Source organism: Mchenga conophoros, linkage group LG16 (genome assembly GCF_057382185.1).
Source record: "Mchenga conophoros isolate Kocher_MC1m ecotype Shallow Benthic linkage group LG16, M_conophoros_male_GT1.1, whole genome shotgun sequence".
NCBI lineage: Eukaryota > Metazoa > Chordata > Actinopteri > Cichliformes > Cichlidae > Mchenga > Mchenga conophoros.
Window position 1 is genome coordinate 22,449,787 of NC_140541.1, and position 21,183 is coordinate 22,470,969.

The following is a 21,183-nucleotide window of genomic DNA, read 5'->3' on the forward strand; positions in this document are numbered from 1 at the left end:
TGAGTGTTGGCGTGTGTTAATGGCCGTGCAATAGAGCCTACTGAGAGAATAAATTGCTGTGGCGCCTTCAGGAGCCGGCTGTTGTGTTATTGATTGAAATGCGTCCCGTGGGAGATGACCGCTGGACAGCCATTTATTCATCAGCCAGCACGTTGTTAAGTATTGGTACAAAGCTAATTACATCAGAGTGAATTCATGGGTGCTTTCTACTTAATTTGTGTTGTTTTATAACAAAAAAGTGGCCCAAAGAAAAGTCAAATACAGTAATTTATTTATTTGAATTTGGTTTTTTTACTCTAAAGAGTGATATTTGCACTCACTGGCCACTCTATTAGGTACAGAGACCCATCTCTCCCTGTGACTGGCATCAGCTGCTTTCATAGAAGAAAAATGACAACAGTGAAAGTTAAACCTGAAAGCAATGAGTAAAACAACACTATTATCCATATGCATTCAACAGACACTTTATTAGGTACACCTTCCTGGTACTGGGTTGGAACATCCTAATTTTTCATTTCATAGATTCAACAAGGTGCCTCACAGATTTTGTTTTATAGTTACATGACAGCATCTCACAGGCCCTGCAGATTTGTTGGACACACGTCCAGGATGTGAATCTTCTGTTGGACCACCTCCCAAAGATGCTCTATTAGATTGTCGTCTACTGTAAATACAGTAAAATAATTGTCATGACACATCCTGCTGGAAGCAACCATTAGAAGATGGGTGCATTATGGGTCATACAGGGATGCACGTGGTTGGCAAAAATACTCAGGCAGGCTGTGGCATTTTAAAAATGCTCAGCTGGTACTAAGGCGTCCAAAGTGTGCCAAGAAAGTATCTCGCACATCATTACACCACCACTACCCTGAACCTGTGATACAAGATAAAATGAAGCCATGTATCTGTGTTATTTCTGTGAAATTCTGACCCTACTATCTGAATGTTGCACCAGAAATTGAAACTCATCAGACCAAGTGGCAGTTTTTTTTAATCTTCCATCATTGAACTCTGGTAACACATGTGAATTGATGTGAAGATCCTGTCAGGAGTCCTACAAGGTGTGGTCTTCTGCTGATGCAGCCTTTGATGTGTTGTGTGTTCAGAGATGCTCCCCTGCATACATTGGCTGTTGTTATTTAAGTTACTGTTGCTTTCCTGTCAGCTTGAAGTAATCTGGTCACTCTCTCGTCTGGCAACAAGGCAGTCACTGGACATTTTCACCTTTCAAACCATTCTCTGTCGTTTGGGTAAATCCCAATAGATCAGCACTTTCTGAAGTTGCCAGACCAGCCTGTCATACATATTCAAAGTCACTTAAATCACCCTTCCTCGCCATTCTGTTGCTCTGGTTGAACCTCAGCAGGTCAACTTGATCATGTCTATATGTCTAAATGTACTAAGTCACTGCTGTGTGATTGGATGATTTGATATTTGTGTTGCTGTGCAGATTAACAGGAGCACCTAGCAAAGAAGTCCTTGTCATTGGGTTCTCTGTTGCTTGTGTGTTTGTGTTTTTTTCCCCAGCAACTTAAAACATAGGTACTAGCCTTAAAAAATAGTGGATATCACTACTGCGTCATATGTGTTTCTATGCTTACCAAGGTGTGCTGTGGGAGCTCCAATTTCTGTTATTAAAGAAAACCAGGGGTGTCAAACATAAGGCCCGGGAGCCAGAATCGGACCATTGGACAGCTTATGAAAATGAAACATAAATATCAGAGTACAAGAACACTTACCTTTTTAAAAAACACAAACCACAGAACTTCATCCCTTGAGTTTTGCAGTTTTATTAGAACAAGCACTATGTAGCAGCAGTGTACAGTGTTCATGGAAAGATATGTACTTTGTTAAAATTGCACTTTAGAAGGTACCCATCAGGAAATAGATTTGATCCAAACTGAGCTGACATAGTGCTTCATGATACATGTCAGTCGACAAAAAAAAAAGTGTCCAATTCAGAAACCATAAACCTTTTTTTATAAGGCATCTGCAACATTCATTGGCAAGCTCTAGACATGCAGGTAGAAAATGGATGAAGAAAGCTGGAGGATTTTCTCTCTTTTTTTTCTCCACTACATTCTGACTCTGTGATACCAAACACTACACAAAGCACTGGCCCTACCTCCACAGCTACTGATGTAGGAGGGAAAAGAAATCAGCTGCTGCAGTAGTGCCCCCACTTTTTTTCCCTTCCCCCCCTAAATGTGCTGCATTTATTGTGATCACCAAAAATGAATCAGTTACATGTTGGGGTAGCAGAGCAGTGCAGAACACTTTTAGACACTGCAAGCGTTATACAGTTAAAACTTTTCTACTCCTCTAATGTCAAAGAAATTTCCCTTAATGTATTCCGTCCTCGGCTAAATGCTCAGTGTACTTAATCATCTGTAGGCAGGCGGACTATGGAGAATGTGCGGCGTTTGACTTGTGAATGGCATACCTTCTTCTTGGCTCGGGTATTCTCATCTGTTGTGTGTTTGTGAGGCATTGATAAATGCATTAAGGCACAGCAAGTGAAACCGACGCTGCTGAGTTGTAGCATTAAGTTCGTGATCAGGGAAAAATAAAACTATATCCACGCGCATCTTGTTGTTTTTTATCTTTTAAACTACATGGATGCAAAGCAGTTCTAACTTTTTGGTTTGTTAATCTACGGTGTGATCAGTGCACACATGATGGATTTGCCTTAAACAGTTTTCGCTCTACATATTTATATTCACCTTTCCCCTCCTCGCCCTGCAGCTGTGAACAAAGAGATTCAGCTTTAAGAACTATTCGCGTGTGTTCGGGTTGATTTTAAAGGCGCCCCCTTTTATTTTTTTCTTTAGCTGTAAAACAAAAAAAGAGGAGACTAGGCAAGATTTTAAAGCTAAACTTCAACCTGGTGCTTTGAAGAAGCCCACAGCATAGCAGTAAATTCTCTGGGGAATCAGACACATTGAGACGTTTTAATGTTTTTACAGTATCCATCTGAAAATCTGGCTTCTTTCATTTTTACAGGACGACCTGTAGGTGTCTCTGGTGTTTCATAATGAACTACGACTGCATGCGGTTTGGTGATTGAGTCACGGCGAGATTAAATCATTCCTTAATCAATTAATGATAAGATAAATTATAGATGGTTTGAGTAATATATCAAGAAAAATACCAAATATCTGCTGGTAACAGATTTATAAATGAATACAGTTAGTACTTTTTTTGCTCTATATCTTTGTAAATGATTCTTTTTGGTTGTTAATCAGAATAAAGATGATTTAAAAAAAATCTCTTTGGGTTTTTTGTAAACTGTAACAAGACTCTGATGGAAAATTACTCATTTATTAATTCAAAATAATTACATCTTCAAGCTGCGGCTGTTTTATGGAAATATGTGACTCTGCTATTCACGTTTCGTTAATAAATGAAGTACTACAAAAATCCCAAGGATCTGAGAGAACGCTGCAACCTGTACAAATCTTTTCTTATACTCGTGACTCGGACGTGTACGCGCCCATTATTTGAATGAAACTCTCACATTCGGGAACAGAGTGGAGAGAGTTATGTATGCATTTATGTAACTGTGTGATTCACACGAGTTGGTTTTGTGTAAGAATGGTTATTATTAGACACTGGGGCTGCTGAGGTGAAGATCGTCCTTCCGTTTGCACTGTGTCACGACAGATCAGTGTTGACAGTCCACAGGGCCGAAACGCCTCGCGTTTAAATCACACCTCACCTCCCAGCACATGTTCAGCTCAGTTACTCATTAAAACGGCGTTTGTAGAGCCCCGTACTTCCTCCACAGCGGTCGACATTAATTTCAAATGAGTTGTTTCCCGGGAGAGAGTGCTGCCATCCGACAGAGTCGACAGTATTAAAAGGCAAAAATAAATAAAATCTGCCAATTCACATAATTCTCTTTCACTAAATTCGGAGTCCGAGATATTTTTTATAAAAATACCTATTTTTTTTTCTACAATAACTGATGATATAGTAAATACGGCTTTGTACCAGTGAAAGCTGCTCTCTACACATGCAATGTTATCATAGGTAATCTGTAGGTAATCAAAATGTCTACTTCATAGACTAGTCTACCCAAACTGCTGTTGGAAATTAAATGGCTTCAACTTAAAGGCGCCTAATCGTGTGACTTGTACAGGTGTCTTTTTAAGGCAAGGACATACTGGGAAGTCAACAGAGCTGAGGAAACATCTACATAGGCGCGGTGAGACCCAGCTTCGACAAGCACAATGAAGGTGATCCTAGGGTATGTTTCCATGGATGGGTGACCCTCCACAGGGTCGCTGGGCGTCGGGCCTTCCCTCAGCTCAGCAGTCATTCGTATCCATGCACAAAGATGTTTCATCATCGTCGCGTTTCTCTTAACACCTTATTGTGCGTAGGTAACAGCCTCCTCGTCTGTGATGATGGAAACACAGATCCATGTGCTACCATAGAGTCACTGTAGATTCCATGTTAATGAAGCCGGGGTTTTTGCGGAGCTCCCAGTACATGTTGTTGGAGACCCATCTCTCCCTGTGATTGGCATCAACCACTTTCCTGGAAGGACAAAGACAAAAGTGGAAGTTGTAAACCTAAAGGCAATGGGGAGAAATACACTATTCCCTACATACACTCAGCAGACACTTTATTAGATACACCACCTAATACTGGGTTGGATCCTCCTTTGAGTTCAGAAATGTCTGAAGTCTTCATAGCACAGATTCAACACGGTGCTGAAAACATTCCTCAAGATTTTGGTTCATATTGACACGACAGCATTGCACAGTTGCAACATCCATGTTGACAATCTCCACCTAACAATTTCCACCACATCCTAAAGGTGCTCTTCTGGATTGAGATGTGGTGACTGTGGCTATTTGAGCTCAGTGAACTCATTGTCAAGTTCAGAAAAACCAGTCAGAAGATGAGTACACTGTGGATATAAAGTTATACACATGCTAAGCAACAATATCAGGTAGTCTTTAAACAATACTGAGTTGGTATCAAAGGGTCAAACACACCATTACACCACCACCAGCCTGAAATGCTGATACAAGGGAAGATGGATCCATGTTTTTGTATTGTTCATGTTAAGAAGACCACAGAAGGTACCACAGCTGTCAGCTAAGAGCTCACCAAAAGTATACATCTGTACAATCAGAACACTGAAAATGTAATTTGTCTCGATTTCTGCTGTGACATTCAGATAGCAGGGACAAAATCTGCCATAAACCACATGAAAGCATGGATCTATCCTGCCTTGCATCAGTAGTTCAGGCTGGTGGTGTAATATTGTGGGGGATATTTTCCCGATAAACTTTGGGTCCCCTTAGAACGAGCTGAACATCATGTAAAAACTACAACCTACCTGAGTATTGTTGCTTATCATGTCCATCCCTTTATGACCACAGTGTACCCATCTTTTGATGGTTGCTTGCAGCAGGATAACACACCATGTCACAAAGCTCAAATCATCTCAAACTGGTTTTCTGAACTCAACAGTGAGTTCACTGTAAATGGGCTCCACAGCCACCAGACCTCATTCCAACAAAGCACCTTTGGGATGCAGTGAAATTGGAACTATCATATCAATATGGACGAAAATCTCTGAGGAAGTGTATCTGTTCACCGGGAGATTTATAGACTAATTTGAATTGAAGTGTTGTCGTGTTCACATTTTTGTAGTTGTACAACCCATTTTATAACACAATGCCAGTTAAAATAAGAATGACAATACATAATAATAAACATACATAATTTTTTAAAACAATGCATTTTAACCCAGATTTTCATGTTCATCTATAAATCTCCCTACAGACACCAAATTGTGCTTCATTTGATTATTTGCAAAGAATGTGAATAATGTTAATGTTGAGTTTTCCATGCAAACGTTGAGCTGCTAAACATCCTAAAAATGGGAAAAATGCTGACACAGCCGCAGTCACATCCTCTCTTACAAATATTGATCAAATTATTGCAATAGAGGAGCAAATGAATGCGTCTGTACAACATTTGATTGTTCTATTGCACTTGGTTACAAAATGTTCTCACATGTAATCGCATGGCAACACAATGCCATGTGATTACAACACAACACAGACAAAGACTAGTACTTGTAGACTGCCCATAACTACGTGGTTATCTACACTCCGGTTCTTTCTCATCTTGTGTAACACGGCTTCTCTCCACTTCTGATGTCAGCAATTACTGCCTAATAAGGTGATGTGTCTGGCTTAATGTTTTGATCAGCTACCTCAGGAGAATAAGACAAGGTCTTGCTAGTGAGCAAGAGCTCCCCAATCAAATCAGCTTCATAGCAGCTTCTTCTCTTTTTACCCGTATTCTTCCAAAATATGAGATCTTTTTCATTCTAATGTACTTAATCAGTCCAGATATTTTCCTCATTTCAACACTGAGATGTGTGTAGTAGGCTGTCTGAATGGAGCCAATCAAAGCCAATGAAAGACAAAACCGAACATGAAACGAAATAAAAAAACAAAGCGACGCATTCTACAAGGTGAATAATGCACATCTGGCTGCTGCTTTGTGCATCCTTACTTAAAGAAGCGTGGCTCGTGTTTGATGTTGTTCTCATCGTTCCACTTCCTCCTGACCCTCTGCATGTCCTCAATACGCTGCTTCTCTGATGACGCCATTTCCAAGTTACCTTCTTCCAGATACCTAAATGAAAGGATGAGAATTTGTAAACATGAGGAGAAAAACTACTACCAGCAGACTGACTTCAATGAAATTGCAGCCAGACCGGAAGAAATCAGTCACACTTTTTTTACTCAGTTGCTGCAAAAATATGCAGCGTTAGCAGCTCGTAGTGCCAGGTGCAGATGTGATGTTGTACCTTTGATCAGGTCTGAATCTGGCATCCGTCCGCGGCAAGGCATCTTTTAACTCAGGACAAAGCTCATTTAGTTCAATGGCAAACCTGGTGAAGCCGTAGTAAAGCTCATAGTCTGTGGGCATGGAGCCTGGGGAGGAAAGCCAACAAAGTCCCCTTTTAGCTTTAAAGCTTTGTACAGCTAGTCCTGAGTGAAGTCCCGCTGTGAGAGTGAAGCGAGAACTGATTCTTACCTGGCCTCCAGATGCATTTAGCAGAAGGTGGGACACCACAATAAACACCCTCGTGCCATTTTCCAAAAAGCCTGTGGATCACTTTTCCTTCCTGATCCATCACAAATCCTTGAACTTCATTCACATTTGAACTCCAGTAGTTTCCCTAAAAAACATAAACTTCACTGTTAGCTTTTTCAAGTTATATATAAAACTAAACCAGCCTAGAGCATTAGAGGGAAACCCCAAACGGTTCATTATAAACATCTGGAAAATTGTGAGGAGGAAGAACTCCCTTTTAACAGGAAGAGACTTCTCATTCAGGAAGAGGCAGCCATTGCCATACAACTGGTTGAGGAGAAGACAACAAAGAAGCAAGAAGCTACCCAAATCATCTCAATTATTTTTCACCTTGACAAAGGTAAGTTTGCAGAGGCAAGCACTGCTCTTTATGTTTCTGATGGTAATCTCCCCGTAGTGTTCAATCCACCGCCGTCCACTGAGGATGTTGTGTACACAGGTGGTAACTTTATTCCATTCGTATTGATCACCAAACCTAGAAAGCCACAATAAAAACAGCTTCAGGTACTGCAGGTGTAAAAAGGCTAGATTATTAAAGTAGGTGATACAGCTATGTTCATTTTCTGTGTAACCTCAGTGCTTTTCGACTTCTGTGAGGTTGTCACTTTAATCATACCCCAAAGAGGTTATTATTTGTGGGTTGATCCATACAGTAGATTCTTGTGATAAATCCAATCAAGCCAATCAAAACAAATCTGGCTTTAGAGCAAGGGGAGCTTAAATGATTAACTCTGAGGATGCTGGATTTTTCTGGGGCTCTTAGGTGTTTTTAACAGCTTTGACAGAACTAATAAAGTTTTTGTTGTTAATTTCTGTTGATTTAACACAAGCCTGCATTTCTCAGTCATCATTAAAATCTCGATATTTCCATGAAGGCAATTAAAAGCAGAAACCTGGCGATTAACATAATCCCAGTGACATGAAGCATTAAAACCAACCAAACTCTGCGCCTTCATGTTCAATTACCATGCACACCAGCTGGGTGAAGGTTACCTGGGTATCATGAGATTTACACTCCCGATTGGTAAAATTTCCATTGATTTTCCCCAGAACTTGTTTTTCCATCTCACATCTGGAAAGAAAAACAACAAAAATATCCCATTAAAATAAAAATTTTTTTAAACATTTTGTCTAAAATCATACCAAATAACATTTATGTTTACTCTGTACAATTTCCGCTGGTTATTAAAAAGGCTAATTGAGTCCTGCTGGCTGGTCTACACTAAGCCATATCTCCTGTGAGGAAAATCCCTAACTAATTAGACAGGTAACATACCTTGCCAGAAGGTGAAGTTCTTAGACTCACAGTGGCAGGCGGAGACGGGAGGGTGGTGGCTCACCTTCGAGAAAAGATCAAATAAAAAAAAGAGTCTGGCAGCTGTCGTTTAGATAGCACATCATATACAGCCACTACTCTTAATTACACATTTATTGTGACGATTTTAATTTTGTCTATAATATTCGTTTGACAGTTTTGGTTCACAGAAATTGTGATTTTTTTTTTCACTGTAAATTTATTCTGAATGCTGAACTTGCACTCTCCTGCTAGACACTGGAATTACTTACGCCTGGTGTCTGGGAATATTTTCCCCAGGGAAATCAAAAGACCAAGCATGAAACTCCCTGATCTTGCAGGAAGCCCAACAGCTTATATCTTTCTGTGTCAGGTTGGTGATGAACCCTTGTATTTACAGATTTAACTCTGAGACTTTGAGGAAAGATCTTCCAGTGTAATGTTTGAGAGCCCACACACACATGTGTTTGGACTGTGCGAAAGAGGCCAGACTATCTGGACAGAACCCATGCATGCACACGCAGAAATGCTACAGTGTTGTGTTAGTCCTGTGTTGGACGGGCAACCTGCTCAGTCTCACACCTCTGACAGCTGGGATAACCTCCCAGCTGTCCCAGTGTTGAAATACATTGAACTGAAGTGTAACCCACTGATTTTCCGTCGTTATTAAAGTAGTTCAGCCAACAACAGAATTATGATTTATGCTTAATTTCAGTTTGATTATTGTAATGGATTGTAATCGGTATCGATAAGAAGCCTTCTCATAAGAAGCAAGAAAACTGGTTATATTACACCAGTCTTAATGACTACACTGGATGCCCATTTCTTTTAGAACTGATATTAAGATTTTACTTATTACTGTTAAGGCCCTTCGTGTCCTGGCCCCAGAATATATACTGAAACTGTTGTTCCTGTATGCAAACCAGTGCACAGCCTCAGATCCTTGGGCAGAAACTGTTTACTGTTCCCATCGCACGCTTAAAGACAAAAGACGGTCGCCGTTCGGAGAGCAGCGCTTGCCTCATATTTGTCACAAGCCATTTTGATGTTATTTTGATGTTGCACTTGAGTCTTATTTTAATTCATATATATAAACATTCTTTAAAATAATTTCCTTCCATTTCTTTTACTCTGTGTTTCTTAGAAGCACTTTGCAACACTGCTTCAGTTTTCAGCTAATCTAACCTCTGGAGCAAACATGTGACAGCATTTATAGAAACTCAACCTGATTTCTTTTTTTTAATATCTCCTACTATGTTTCGTCTTCTTCCAGATAAGAGCACAGTGAAGCACTGGGCTTTCTTGCAAATTAGATAAAACCGAGTTCTTTGAGGCGGCCACACACAAAAACAAAGGCACAGACCTTGCGGTTAAACCGAAGCACTCCAAGGAAAGCTCCACCGAGCTTTTTAGACCTCTCCAACATAATGAGACCTCCTCAGGAAAAAAATGAGCTACTCTATAAATGCCTTCTTATTGCTTAAAATTGACTCATTTTGAACTGTGTGAGCAGGTGCTTACCTGCTCAGAGAAAAAACAGAAGCCCTTGTCTTCCCGAATACATTCGTAAGTCTCTCCGAGTAGCGGGTTGAATGGCTTGCTACCTGCTCTGTAGTAAGTGGATGAGTAGCCTGAGACAGCAAAAGCAGCGACGAGAACCTGAACGAGAGTCATAAGAGCATAAACACAGAGTGGATTTACAGGCTCCTCATAACAGGCTTTGTCACGAATAAACTAAACAACAGAATCTGTCATTCAAATGTTATCCAAAGGACAGGAGGCAGCACATCACAGGCATATATGTTAGCTTGTGGCTTGCAGTGTGACATCACACATTAATGAATTAATGAATCACCACACTGGAAACTGATTAACAGTTCATTTCATAAGCTCCGGCGACTTCTTTACCATGCGCTCAAAAGGATCCTCGGTCTCAGCAGCCTTATCCAGCAGCTCGCTGTACTCCAGCTCTTCACACATGCGCTGCAGGGTGTTGAGGGGCTCGTTGAGCTCCACAGGCATGGACACTTTGGACAGGTCTTTGCCGATGTTGTTTCGCAAGATGTTCCAGAGGTTGATGTTGCTGGTGTCAGGACAGGGTGCCGACAAGCAGCTGCGCCGCCCATTACGAAAGGCGCTGCCAGCAAAGTCTCCGTTGGCCACTGAAAAAAAGATAAATAATGAAAAAAAGGAATCATTATTACAACATCCATCTGGTGTAATTATCTGCAACAGGCTATGCTAGTCCTAGAAACGCCTAATTAAGTATAATTATAACAAAGAATTTTAAAAAAAGCATTTTTTGGTCGTGTTGCAAGTCTTTGTGTAAAATGCAGCAGGATGTTTTTTTTTTTAATATTCTAGGAAAAAACTTTTCTTATTTTTTCTTAGTTTGTTTAATATATGCCGACTTTGTAATTTAAGTAGTGAGGACATGGTATTAGTTCAGGTTTAGCTGCAACATCAAATACACTGAAACGACTCTTGTACTTCACCAGTAGTTGTGCTGTTACAGTGATAGATGGTCATATTACACAAAGTCTGAAACAATGATGTCAGTGAATGTACAAGTAATCCTTGTGAGCCAAAAGCTCAGGGTTAAGATTCTTATAAACATTTGGTTTCAAGCTGCTTTTTCCTCTTTTGGATCCGGGCAATGTCAAAGACGCGATCGTCTCAGGCACATAGATCTGGCTGCGAGAACACAAACGCACCCACCTGCCTGCTAAAAACCACAGATTTATGAGGAGCAGCCAATCAGAAGAAAGTTGACTAAAACGGTTTGCTATAGATACTTGTGAACTTGACCCAGCGTAAGGTAAACAAGGTTTACTCTTCGCTGTGAATCATGCAAAGTAGTCGTGTCCAACATTAAAAATATGGGGTCATAAATTAGCACAATAGGTCATCTTTAATTTAGCTTTTAAGCAATATTTTTTCCTTGTAATGAATAAAGAAATCTCTGTATGTATGTTTGTTGATTTTAAAGAAGTTTAAAAGAATAGTGGTCACATCATTGGATTCCTTCCTAGATTTACATATATAGATGCTGATACAGTGTGTTCAGGTAGTGTCATAAGCTCTTACACTCAATTTGTAACCCTGCAGATGATGTCACGCTCCTCTGTGACCTAGATAACGTAGATTATAAATAAATCTCCACCGACTGTGACATCTACCTTTGCTAATCCTGAAGTGCTGGTGACAGTGGACGCTTTACTGGAAGATAACTACTCACCATGAGAAAATAACACCAATTCTAGCTCATTTCCAAAACTTTCAGACTAGCGGGAGCCTGAGTAGTTTTTTTCCCCCCTTTCTGTTGCCCTTGGCAACATAGCAAAGTCAACTGCTTTTGCAGCACTGATAAATGAATTTGCAAAGTGTGTGTCTTTGCGTGGGAATGTGACGTTATTGTAGAAGCAGCACGGCTGACGGACTGAGTGGGATCTCCCCCTCCTTTATTAATTTCTCATGTCCTTTTGTTCTGGTACAAACAACGGTTGCTCGTGACGGCGCAGAATTGGACCTACTTTGTCTGGAGACGTTATCAGTCACGCTGGCGTTGTCCTCGGAAATGTTATCGCTCACATCACTGACATATGACTCATCGTCTGAACCCTGTGAGGGGAACAGGTACACAGGGGAGTGAGGCAGTGCAGTAGTACAACACGAACAGATCAGAACAGCCTCACACTCACACACACGCGTGCACTGCAGTTTGCCATTGGCTAACAAACTGCAGCAGCATGCCGGCTATCTGTCCCACTGCAGTAATCATGAGTCAAGACACTGCAGTATTCATACTTTATATATAGCAAACAAAATAAGGTCACATTTGAAAGGGCCATGTTGTAGCCACTTTGGGTGAAAGCTGCTTTTCCAGTTTATGTGACAAAAAAAAGAGCGAAAAGGCTTGCCGTTAGAGCTACAGGCCAGGGGGGATGATGAATTTCCACGCTCAGTAATCCTTCAGCATGGCTCAATGCATGCCTGGGGAGCTACAATGCTTGATGGGTCTTCAGGGGCCATACACAGTATATTTGGAGCAGAATGTTCACAGCCGTTAAAAAGGGAAGGAGGCAGAAATGGTTGATTTGAGTGATGGACCGAACATCCTCCTCCACTTGATGCTTTTTAACAAAGCATAAAGTGGAAGAGGATCATTTTGATTCTTAGGCATGACTCGGGGATTAGGCCTCGGGCAGATGCGAAGGAGCCCTCCTGTGTTTACGTTTCTTTTACACTCCATCTCTGCTCTTCGTGACTTTTGCATTAATTACTGACTAAATCTGTCTCCACACACACACAGGCATCACGCTGATGTTTTTCACTGACTTTACAGCAGCAGTATAGTTTAACCTTACTAAATCCACATCCATCACCACATCCACTCCGCTTCTTCATCCGCCCCGCTGTACCTCGTTCTCTGACGAGCTGGCTGACAGAAGCACTTCCTGGGCATCAAAAAACTCAGAGACAGATTCTGACATGGAGAGTCGGCTCTCATTAGAGGCCTGCTGAGTCAGAGGGATCCCCATCTGTTCCCCGGCCTGCAGGCAAACACAAGCAAATGCAGGAGGCGTTCACTATTTCTTGCTATGATGACAGGTTGAAGAACCAAAACTGACCTGAACGAAGACAAACAGAACCAGAAGACAACACAGTGCTCATATTGCAGCATGTGTCTCCTTGCCAAAAGGCAACCTCCCATCCGTTTCTAATTAGTCAGTTTTTCCATTAACCTTGATGTCAGGTCCTGCATAGAATAATGATTTCTGAAGCTCACCTGCCAGGCTGTACTGGAAAGGCCATCAGTCTATAGGAGCGAGAATCAATAAGCCAACTGACAAATGCAGGAAGCAAATACATCGACTACCTGGCGAGCCTCCGAAGCTGTAGCTTTATCAATATCAGGGTAAGCAATGAGATTTGTCAGTGATAGACAGTGAGCTACCTCATCAGGTGTGGAGATGATGTTCACACTCACAACTTGCTCAGTCAGGACAGACTCAGAGTGGATGCGGTTGAGTCGAGTTCGAAGTTCTGCATTTTGCGACAGGGCCTGAAGAATAAAAAATGCTTTCTGACATTCAAATCTCACACGAAACTTTGAAGTAAAAAAAGATAAAAAGAATTGGCTCAGTCCTTCATAAAGAAAACAATTATTTGCATCCTGCTTTTTCTGTAAAAAAAAAAGAACAATTTGACTGATTATTTTCTTGTTTTGCCACAGATTTTAAAAAGTCACAAGATTTTAAAAAGTTTTCTTTAAAGTTAGAATATCTATAAAAAGCATTTACTGTGACCAAGAGCATATGCATGCTTCAAAGGGGCGAAAATATGTCAATGATAGGTTTTGACTGGGATTTGCATCCCAGTATCTCAGGTGAATGTTCTGTGCTTAACAACTTTGCAGCAATATTCAGCTCTACAATCACTTGACACTTTTTTAGACACACTTTGCTAGTGCTAGATTTGAAACCAGTGGGCCTTTAGAAGTGCCTTAATTCTTCATAAAACCACGTACTAAAAGTATGCCTCAGAGATTGTAGTCCATATCAAGAGCTTGTACATCCATGATGAGAATCACCCGTTTTCACTACATCCCAAAGGTGCTATATTGGACTGACATCAGGTCACTGCGGAGGCCATTTGAGTGCACTCTGTTGTCCGATTTTGATGAGCCACCTGTGAAATGAAGCCTCGGTTTCCTGTTTTTAGCTGAGAGAAGTGGTCTCCTGCTGCTCCAGTCCATCTTCTTACAAGTTTGATGTATCTGTCTGACTCTTTACATGAACAAGGAATTTTCACCTAATGAACTCAATGGGTATTTTCTGTTTTTTGGACCATATTCTGTAAACCCTAAAGATGATTGTTTGGGGAAATCCCAGTAGATCATCAGTTTCTGAAAATTCCAACAACCATGCCATGTTCATAGTCACAAAATCATCTTTCTTCCCTATTCGAATGCTCAGTTTGAACTTCAGCAGGTAATCCCAATGATGTCTACTGCCATGGTGGTTGGTTAGATTTGTGTTAAGTTAAGCTGCACCAAAGTGGCCAGGTAGTGTGTTTTGTTTACTTTACCTGGTCATGACCAGTGTCCAGTGATGGTTCACTCACCACAGGTTTAATTCATTATTCACATACTCATACATGAAGGGCAGGCCAATATTAACTCCTGAGGTCCAAATGTTGTCAGTTTGTCTTGTTCTCTTACTTGTTCTCATGACTATATTTAGAGATTTTTACAACTGAAGAGGGCAGTTTATAGTTGTGATAAATCCACTGTGAAGCAGCAGAAGAGGAGAGGAGTCACAGCGACTAGCTGGTGGACAGAGTGAAGTATTTAGCTGATTAAGAGCCACACAATAGCCTCAAAGCCTTATGGGGACAAAAAGAGAGGAAGTATTAGACTCTCGTTCATCAGGTGGCCAAAAATGTAATTAAGTTAATGCAATGCTGTTCCTTTCTGCAGATGTTTGATCAAAACTTAAAAAAAAGAAATAGAAAATGTAGGTTTAGGTATAAACGTACCTACTGTATGCCAAAGGAAATATTAAATACATAAAACTAAGATGGCAATAACACTCACTTATATCCTGCAGGGATTACAGTAGCTGACATCAGCAGCTGTAACTATAGCAACCACAACTCCTGATTATCAACCTCCCACAGAGCTCTGCCACCAAACCTGACCTCCATCCTGCGACAAGCGTGTCACACAAGAATCCAATTAGGAACGAAACGGAGATAAAACAGCGAGTGAAACATTTCACTGAAATGATGTCAACTGTTAGCAGAGGAACAGTCCAATTAAATCGCGGTGGTAGAGAGACAGCCCTGAGGAGAAGAGTTAATGAACTGCACTGCACATTTCTCCCGCTCACCAATTAATGTGGGAAAAGATGATTGGACGTTCACGGCTCACTTGCCTGGGCTCTCACCTCCACACATCATTTTTCTTTTTAACTGTGATGTTGATACAGCGTCACAGTTTGCATTTGTAGCACGAAAACAGATTGGCAAAGACTAAATAGAAGGAGAAGAGAGACATCACCACCAAAGATTACATCGGCAACATGTCCTCCAGCCTCCTCTGGTGATACGCTGTAGATAGACTGGTGGCAAATACTGAGGCTTTCATTAAAACATGCAGGTGCTCTAAATGGTCTCCAGCCAGTTTCAGCTGCCAGATTTATGACTTCCTGACTTCTCACAGTGGCGCTAATCGAGTAAAGCTAAGTCGCCGTAGAGAAAAACTCTGTCAAGATGGCCGAAAGCAGGTGAGACCAAACTAGAGGGAGCTTTAATAACACATTATTAAAACTACATAGTACTTATAGACACTGTCACTGCAGTGCAGCAAACACTAGATTAATCCTGCATTTTGCCTTTTAGCTGTATTTTTTCATATCTGGTTACACAGACATTGTGCAACATATTAATAATAACAGAACTGTTCTTCCATAACAGCATCACGATCATATTGTTAGATTAACATCAGCATCTGGCTTAAAGAAAATCTTGCCACAGGAGCCATTTTATTATTGTCTCTAGACTTTTGGTGAGAAAGCTGTAACACTGAATTTGTAACTGAGATGTTTTTTCAAAAAGATGACTGGCTCATATTTTACTCAGCTGTTGTAAAGCAGATCACTGACTTCTGCGTGTTACAGAATTCTCTCATTGATTTCTATTCAGCGTCCTTTCTGTGCCATATCTCCTCCTTGCATATCTCTGGGATCGTATCATGGGTTACTCTGATTCCCACTGAAGGGAGCTCATTACCTGTGACAGAGACTTCCTGAGAGAGTTGATCTGGGCCGACTGGTCTGGCTGCTCCTGATCAGACAGAATCTGTTTGATCTTTTCCTTCTCTATGGCCACAGTGTTGAAGGCCGACTTCAGCAGCGAGTGGACTGCAGAGAGACAGGATCAAAGAAAAGCAGTAACTTAGAAACCCGCGCACCGGTTCAAAGGCATCGCTAGCTCCTCTGTCGCTATTCGCCAATGCTCTCTCTATGTAAGAATCAGTCACACAGTGGTACCAAGAATGAGACATAACATGCACCATGTGCTGGTTTACTGGTTTCTAAGCCACTTCATGGACTAGAACCAGATCATTTCACTAAAGTGCTGCCCCCTTACTTCGCCCTTCATATCTTTCAGATCTGCTGAGCTATCGCTGCTGTCCATCCCACACACTGACTTTAAAACCATGATTGTGCATTTTTCGGTTGCTGGCCCTAAACTGTGGAACAGTTTGTCATTAACAATTAGATTTCCCTTCTCCTGCAAGGAATTTAAAACCAGTATAAAGACCGGTCTCTTTTCCTTAGCCCTTCACTTGCTATAAACCACATTTATTGTCTTTATTTGCTTGTGCAGTACTGTTCTCTCTGTCTGTCTCTCTCTTCATATACAGTGGCTTCCAAAAGTATTCGGCCCCCTTGAACTGTTCCACATTTTGTCACATTACAGCCACAAACACGAAGATCATTTAATGATGATCAGCAGCTACAGTATGAGAATAAAGTCCACCTTGTCCTACATGCTGCGTTCGTACCTTTCTGGGCAATAATGCAGAACTCCTCTTGAAGTTTAATGTAGTCGCTGGCACACTCTACACTGTCTGTCAAGCGGGAGACAGGGGGCTGAAAGTCCACCAGCTCGGCACACAGGTTAGGGTTGGATGAGTGGAGGCGGACAGGGGACATACTGGCAGACAGAGGAACCTGGAGAGAGAGACAATCACAGAGGCTGACTGTCAGTCACCCGTGTGGCACAACAGTGCTCTTCTTTTTGTGTCTTGCAGCCAAAACAATCTCTAAGAACCACAGAACTAAATCTGACAAGACCAAACATTATTCTGATAAATTTCCAGTTCACTCTTTATCTGAAGGGCCTTTAAGCACTGGACCTCTGACAAGAGCTTTAACCAGGCATTAGCAGCTAAAAATGGCTAAACAGCATAAGAGCATGTAGCTAATTAGCATATCACCAGATAATAAAAGTTAATGAAGTTATTGCTCTGTTAACACCGACGCAGTTAGTGTGTTACTTTCCTGGTTTATCTGTATTCTGTTCATGCACAGAGTTTGTGTCACATCCACGCCTCTGTTAGCATGTGGACGTTTGTGTTGAGAATTTGGTCCCCGGTTTGACACGAGATGCCAACATGCCACAATGAGGATTCTTTTTAAAATTACTTTCCTAAAAACGACACTGAAGGAAATGCTTCCATAGTCTTCTCTCAGAGTAACAATCTTTTATTCATGAAATCTATAGGTGTCTAAGAGCCCAGGTTTCCCTGGGAACAACATCTTACCAGGATAGGCCATGCTGGAGAATGTAATGCTCTAGATAACAGATCAACAGGTATGAAATCACCTCCCACAGACCAGTGAAATCTCTGGAAAATGGGCCAGCATTCCTGGAAGTGCTTTCTGACCACTGCATATCTTTATCTTTACCGGAAGATGTCACTTTGCTGCTTACAGCAATTTCGTTTTTCTATAAGCATTAATATAGCCTATGATCCTAAAAGAGAACACCGATTGTATTTTCTGACCTTATCTCAAATTTACACACAGAGTTAGGCCTACATTTGAATTCTGTTTATGCATTTTCTCAATTAAGACTGTCTCACATACACTTTGCCTCACATAAATATACATTTCATGGAATAACAATTGTAATCCATCAGATTCTCCCCCGTCTTAATGACACAGCACTGATAGTGTTGTTAATTTACACTGTCAGCGCTTTCCTTCTTGGCTTCAAACAGGCTAAACTTTATTAATATAATAGATCTTTTCCACTCTTACTCACCAAAGCACTTATACCACACACATACCACGGGTTTGCCTGCACAGGCTGTGGTACTTTCACTCTGTATTATGTCATTAATGTCTTTGTATTTTTTCAGCATCACAGTTTTATCTTCCTTTGTAAAAATCAGCAGTATCACTGTTCATGTTTGTGGCCATGTGAAAATGCTCGCAGCTAGATTCATAAACCTTAAGATGATTTATCGAGTTCATAACCATCTTCATAGCCTGATTGCAGATGTTAGCGTGAGTGAAAATATTCTGGGTCCGTTGAAATTGCTTTAGCGTGGAGCCATGGTGAAACAAAAAATGCATTCAATGAGCAGTAATGACATTTTACTACTAATGGGATTAATAAAAGTTTATGACTGGTTTAACAAAGTGCATAAAGTTGCATGGACACACATTCAGTTTTGCACAAACTGATATATCGTGCAAAATTAAGATATATTAGCAAAATCAGGCCGAGCCGCACGACAATAACAAGTGGAGCTGCAGATTAAAGAACAAAAAAGAGAAAAACGAGCAACAATAGAAGAGGCCGAAACAAAATTGTTGGCTTCTGTGTCGTAAGCTTGTCCACACTTCCAATTTGCTCGACAACAATTTGATTACACATGCACGTATCAAAGCCAGACCTCTCAGTTACCCCACAATTTACACTTATTATGTTATAAGTAAAAACTTGAATAATGCTTTGCTTAGAGACTTAGAGATTTTCTCACAGTGACATATGCATCTGTGTGTGTGTGTGTTTGTGTAGACGTCTGAAGACAGGTACCTGAAGCTGGAATTTTGCATCTTTGCCGACACTTTTTGTTCTCCATCTTCTGTTCAAGCGCTTTTCTTTCTTTGATAACTCAACGCAATTGGTCTTTTGGGCACACGTGGGTCAGAGCATGAAAAATGTGGTTAATAAGACAAACACATCACAAAAAACAAACCAAAAAACCAGAAAGTTACCACAGACATAGATCAGTGAAATGACACTGATGGGTTACATGCAAAAAAAAAAGGGAATGTATGGTATTAAAAATGCATTTCAGCCAAAAATCACCAAACAAAAAGCTCCACGATATAAAACAAACACAATAAATTAACAGATACTGATCAGTCAGAAAAGCAGCAGGTGTCCTGTGAGTATCGCTGGATCTCGTCTGTCTAGACGGGCAGGTACTGAAGGTGACTGCAGAGGTTGCACCGTCGTCACTGCCTCAGCTAGCCTGAGTTTACAATGCAGGATTGCACTAAATTGTTTCCCCTTGCTCTCTGCTGTATGTGTGTGTATTTATGTGTGTGTTTGTTTTACCTGCATATCTGTGAAGTTGGGCGCTGACTGTGTCCTTTGTAGAATCTCCAGACTCTGCAATAACCGGCTCAGCTCGGTCAGGTTGGACTGGCAGCGTGCGAGCTCTGAAAATAAAATTTACACGCGCGGTCACGATCTCATTCAGCCTTATGTGTCACGAAATGGTCACCAAATCATCTCTCCCGGATTTATTGCCGTGCCAAAGGCTTGATTTAATCCACTCCTCTTGTGAAATCAGATTTGTTAGAAGCGTAGGGAAAGTGTGCACTTACCCTCTGCACACTTGTCCATTTCCTCTGACTCCTGCAGCCATGCCACCACCTTACTCTGTCCGTTACTGTAGGATGCAGGCAGGCTGCTGGTGCTGCTGTTACTGGGGGCTGCTGGCTGCCATGGCAAGCTGCTTGGTTTGGTCTGCTGTGGTGACACAATAACAGAGCCTAAAATATCATTTCGGAAACTACTGTAGTGGTCAATCAGGCACCGATGATACCTATAGATATACAAGAAGCACTTATGTCATTAAAGAAAGGATACTGTGGATTAGGGTTCCAGCTAATGTATGAAATGTTCTTCTGATCAATGTAATCTTGTCTGCAACAGACAAAAGAGGAAGAAATGAGAACCAATATAATTACATCAATCAGATTTTTTTTTTCCTTTGGTGCATCACTGAAATCAAATCAAATCGGAAGATTGTTACAATATATACAATGATTTTTGACAGTGAAGGCAAGAAAGTCTGTCTTGCTTGTACATAGTTGAAAGTTTTGGTCTAGATTTGCAATTTCAGTGACGCTGGGTTAGGGTTACGCAACCTGTGTGTGACAGCTGCGGTGAATCTGTTCAGCAGCCAAAAGTAAAGGACTGCACGCTGTCAGCAGCTCACAGCTAATATGAATGCTCACATGGAAAAAAATATGCTGTTATGAACAGAAACTGCACGCTTCTTATTTGTACAGCACCTTGCCTATCTTCCTTCCGAGTCTTTGAAGCAGTAGTTAATTTTGACTCTAGGACCAGAGTCTCTCATTTAAGCTGTTCTTCTGGGAGAGCTCATCAGGCCGCAGCCAGATGCTCGAAATCCAAATCCTACTGATCACCTCTAACGGCCTCCGTGTGGCATGGAGCATCACTCCCAGGAGAAGCTGCAGCGAATGAATCTTCGCATTTACGCACACTTCAAGCACACCTGCAGGGACCGAGGCTAACGCCTAACTGGAAACAGCCGAGAAAAGCAAGCCTTCTTGTCTTAATGGGCAAGATTTAGTTACCTGTCTCATCAACTTTACTACATTAGGCAGATATTATTTAGCTATTATTCAGGGGAAACGTCTGGGTGAGGCGAAGCAAGTTTTCAGGTCCAACTTCGTACAACAATGGCATCCATAAATAAAACTGCTGACTTGTCAGGTGTGGTTGACGACAACAGTCATGTGTGAGCCTTATGTCTGTCATTACTGTGAATGTTCCGCGAACTTTACTTCCTCTCTCTCACAGATGATGTTTTTGGTGCGTTATCCCAGTTTCCAATAAAGACAAAACTAGGAGATCTCTCACTAACCGTGATGCTCTTCTTGAATAAGTAATTGCAGACTCTGAGAGGGAGAACA

At 41.2% G+C, this 21,183-nt stretch overlaps 1 protein-coding gene across 3 annotated transcripts in view; it reads right to left on the reverse strand.

Annotated features, from left to right (window-relative positions):
- Positions 1-1,770: 1,770 nt before the first annotated feature.
- Positions 1,771-21,183, reverse strand: part of osbpl6 (oxysterol binding protein-like 6) — a 46,258-nt gene continuing 26,845 nt past the window's right edge. Inside the window, exons 7-23 of one of the 3 annotated variants that reach the window (XM_085248606.1) lie at positions 19,843-19,984; positions 19,571-19,674; positions 19,043-19,135; positions 16,998-17,166; positions 16,220-16,350; positions 13,383-13,490; positions 12,847-12,978; positions 11,959-12,046; positions 10,334-10,587; positions 9,947-10,084; positions 8,408-8,471; positions 8,125-8,203; positions 7,462-7,606; positions 7,072-7,216; positions 6,842-6,968; positions 6,544-6,666; positions 1,771-4,542 (exon numbers count right to left, since the gene is read on the reverse strand). In XM_085248606.1, coding sequence (XP_085104732.1) covers positions 4,431-4,542; positions 6,544-6,666; positions 6,842-6,968; positions 7,072-7,216; positions 7,462-7,606; positions 8,125-8,203; positions 8,408-8,471; positions 9,947-10,084; positions 10,334-10,587; positions 11,959-12,046; positions 12,847-12,978; positions 13,383-13,490; positions 16,220-16,350; positions 16,998-17,166; positions 19,043-19,135; positions 19,571-19,674; positions 19,843-19,984 — 2,154 coding nt within the window. In that variant the 3' untranslated portion in view covers positions 1,771-4,430. Of the gene's footprint in view, positions 4,543-6,543; positions 6,667-6,841; positions 6,969-7,071; positions 7,217-7,461; positions 7,607-8,124; positions 8,204-8,407; positions 8,472-9,946; positions 10,085-10,333; positions 10,588-11,958; positions 12,047-12,846; positions 12,979-13,382; positions 13,491-16,219; positions 16,351-16,997; positions 17,167-19,042; positions 19,136-19,570; positions 19,675-19,842; positions 19,988-21,183 lie in introns of all 3 variants that reach the window. The other 2 variants (XM_085248605.1, XM_085248607.1) reach the window with 2 other exon arrangements.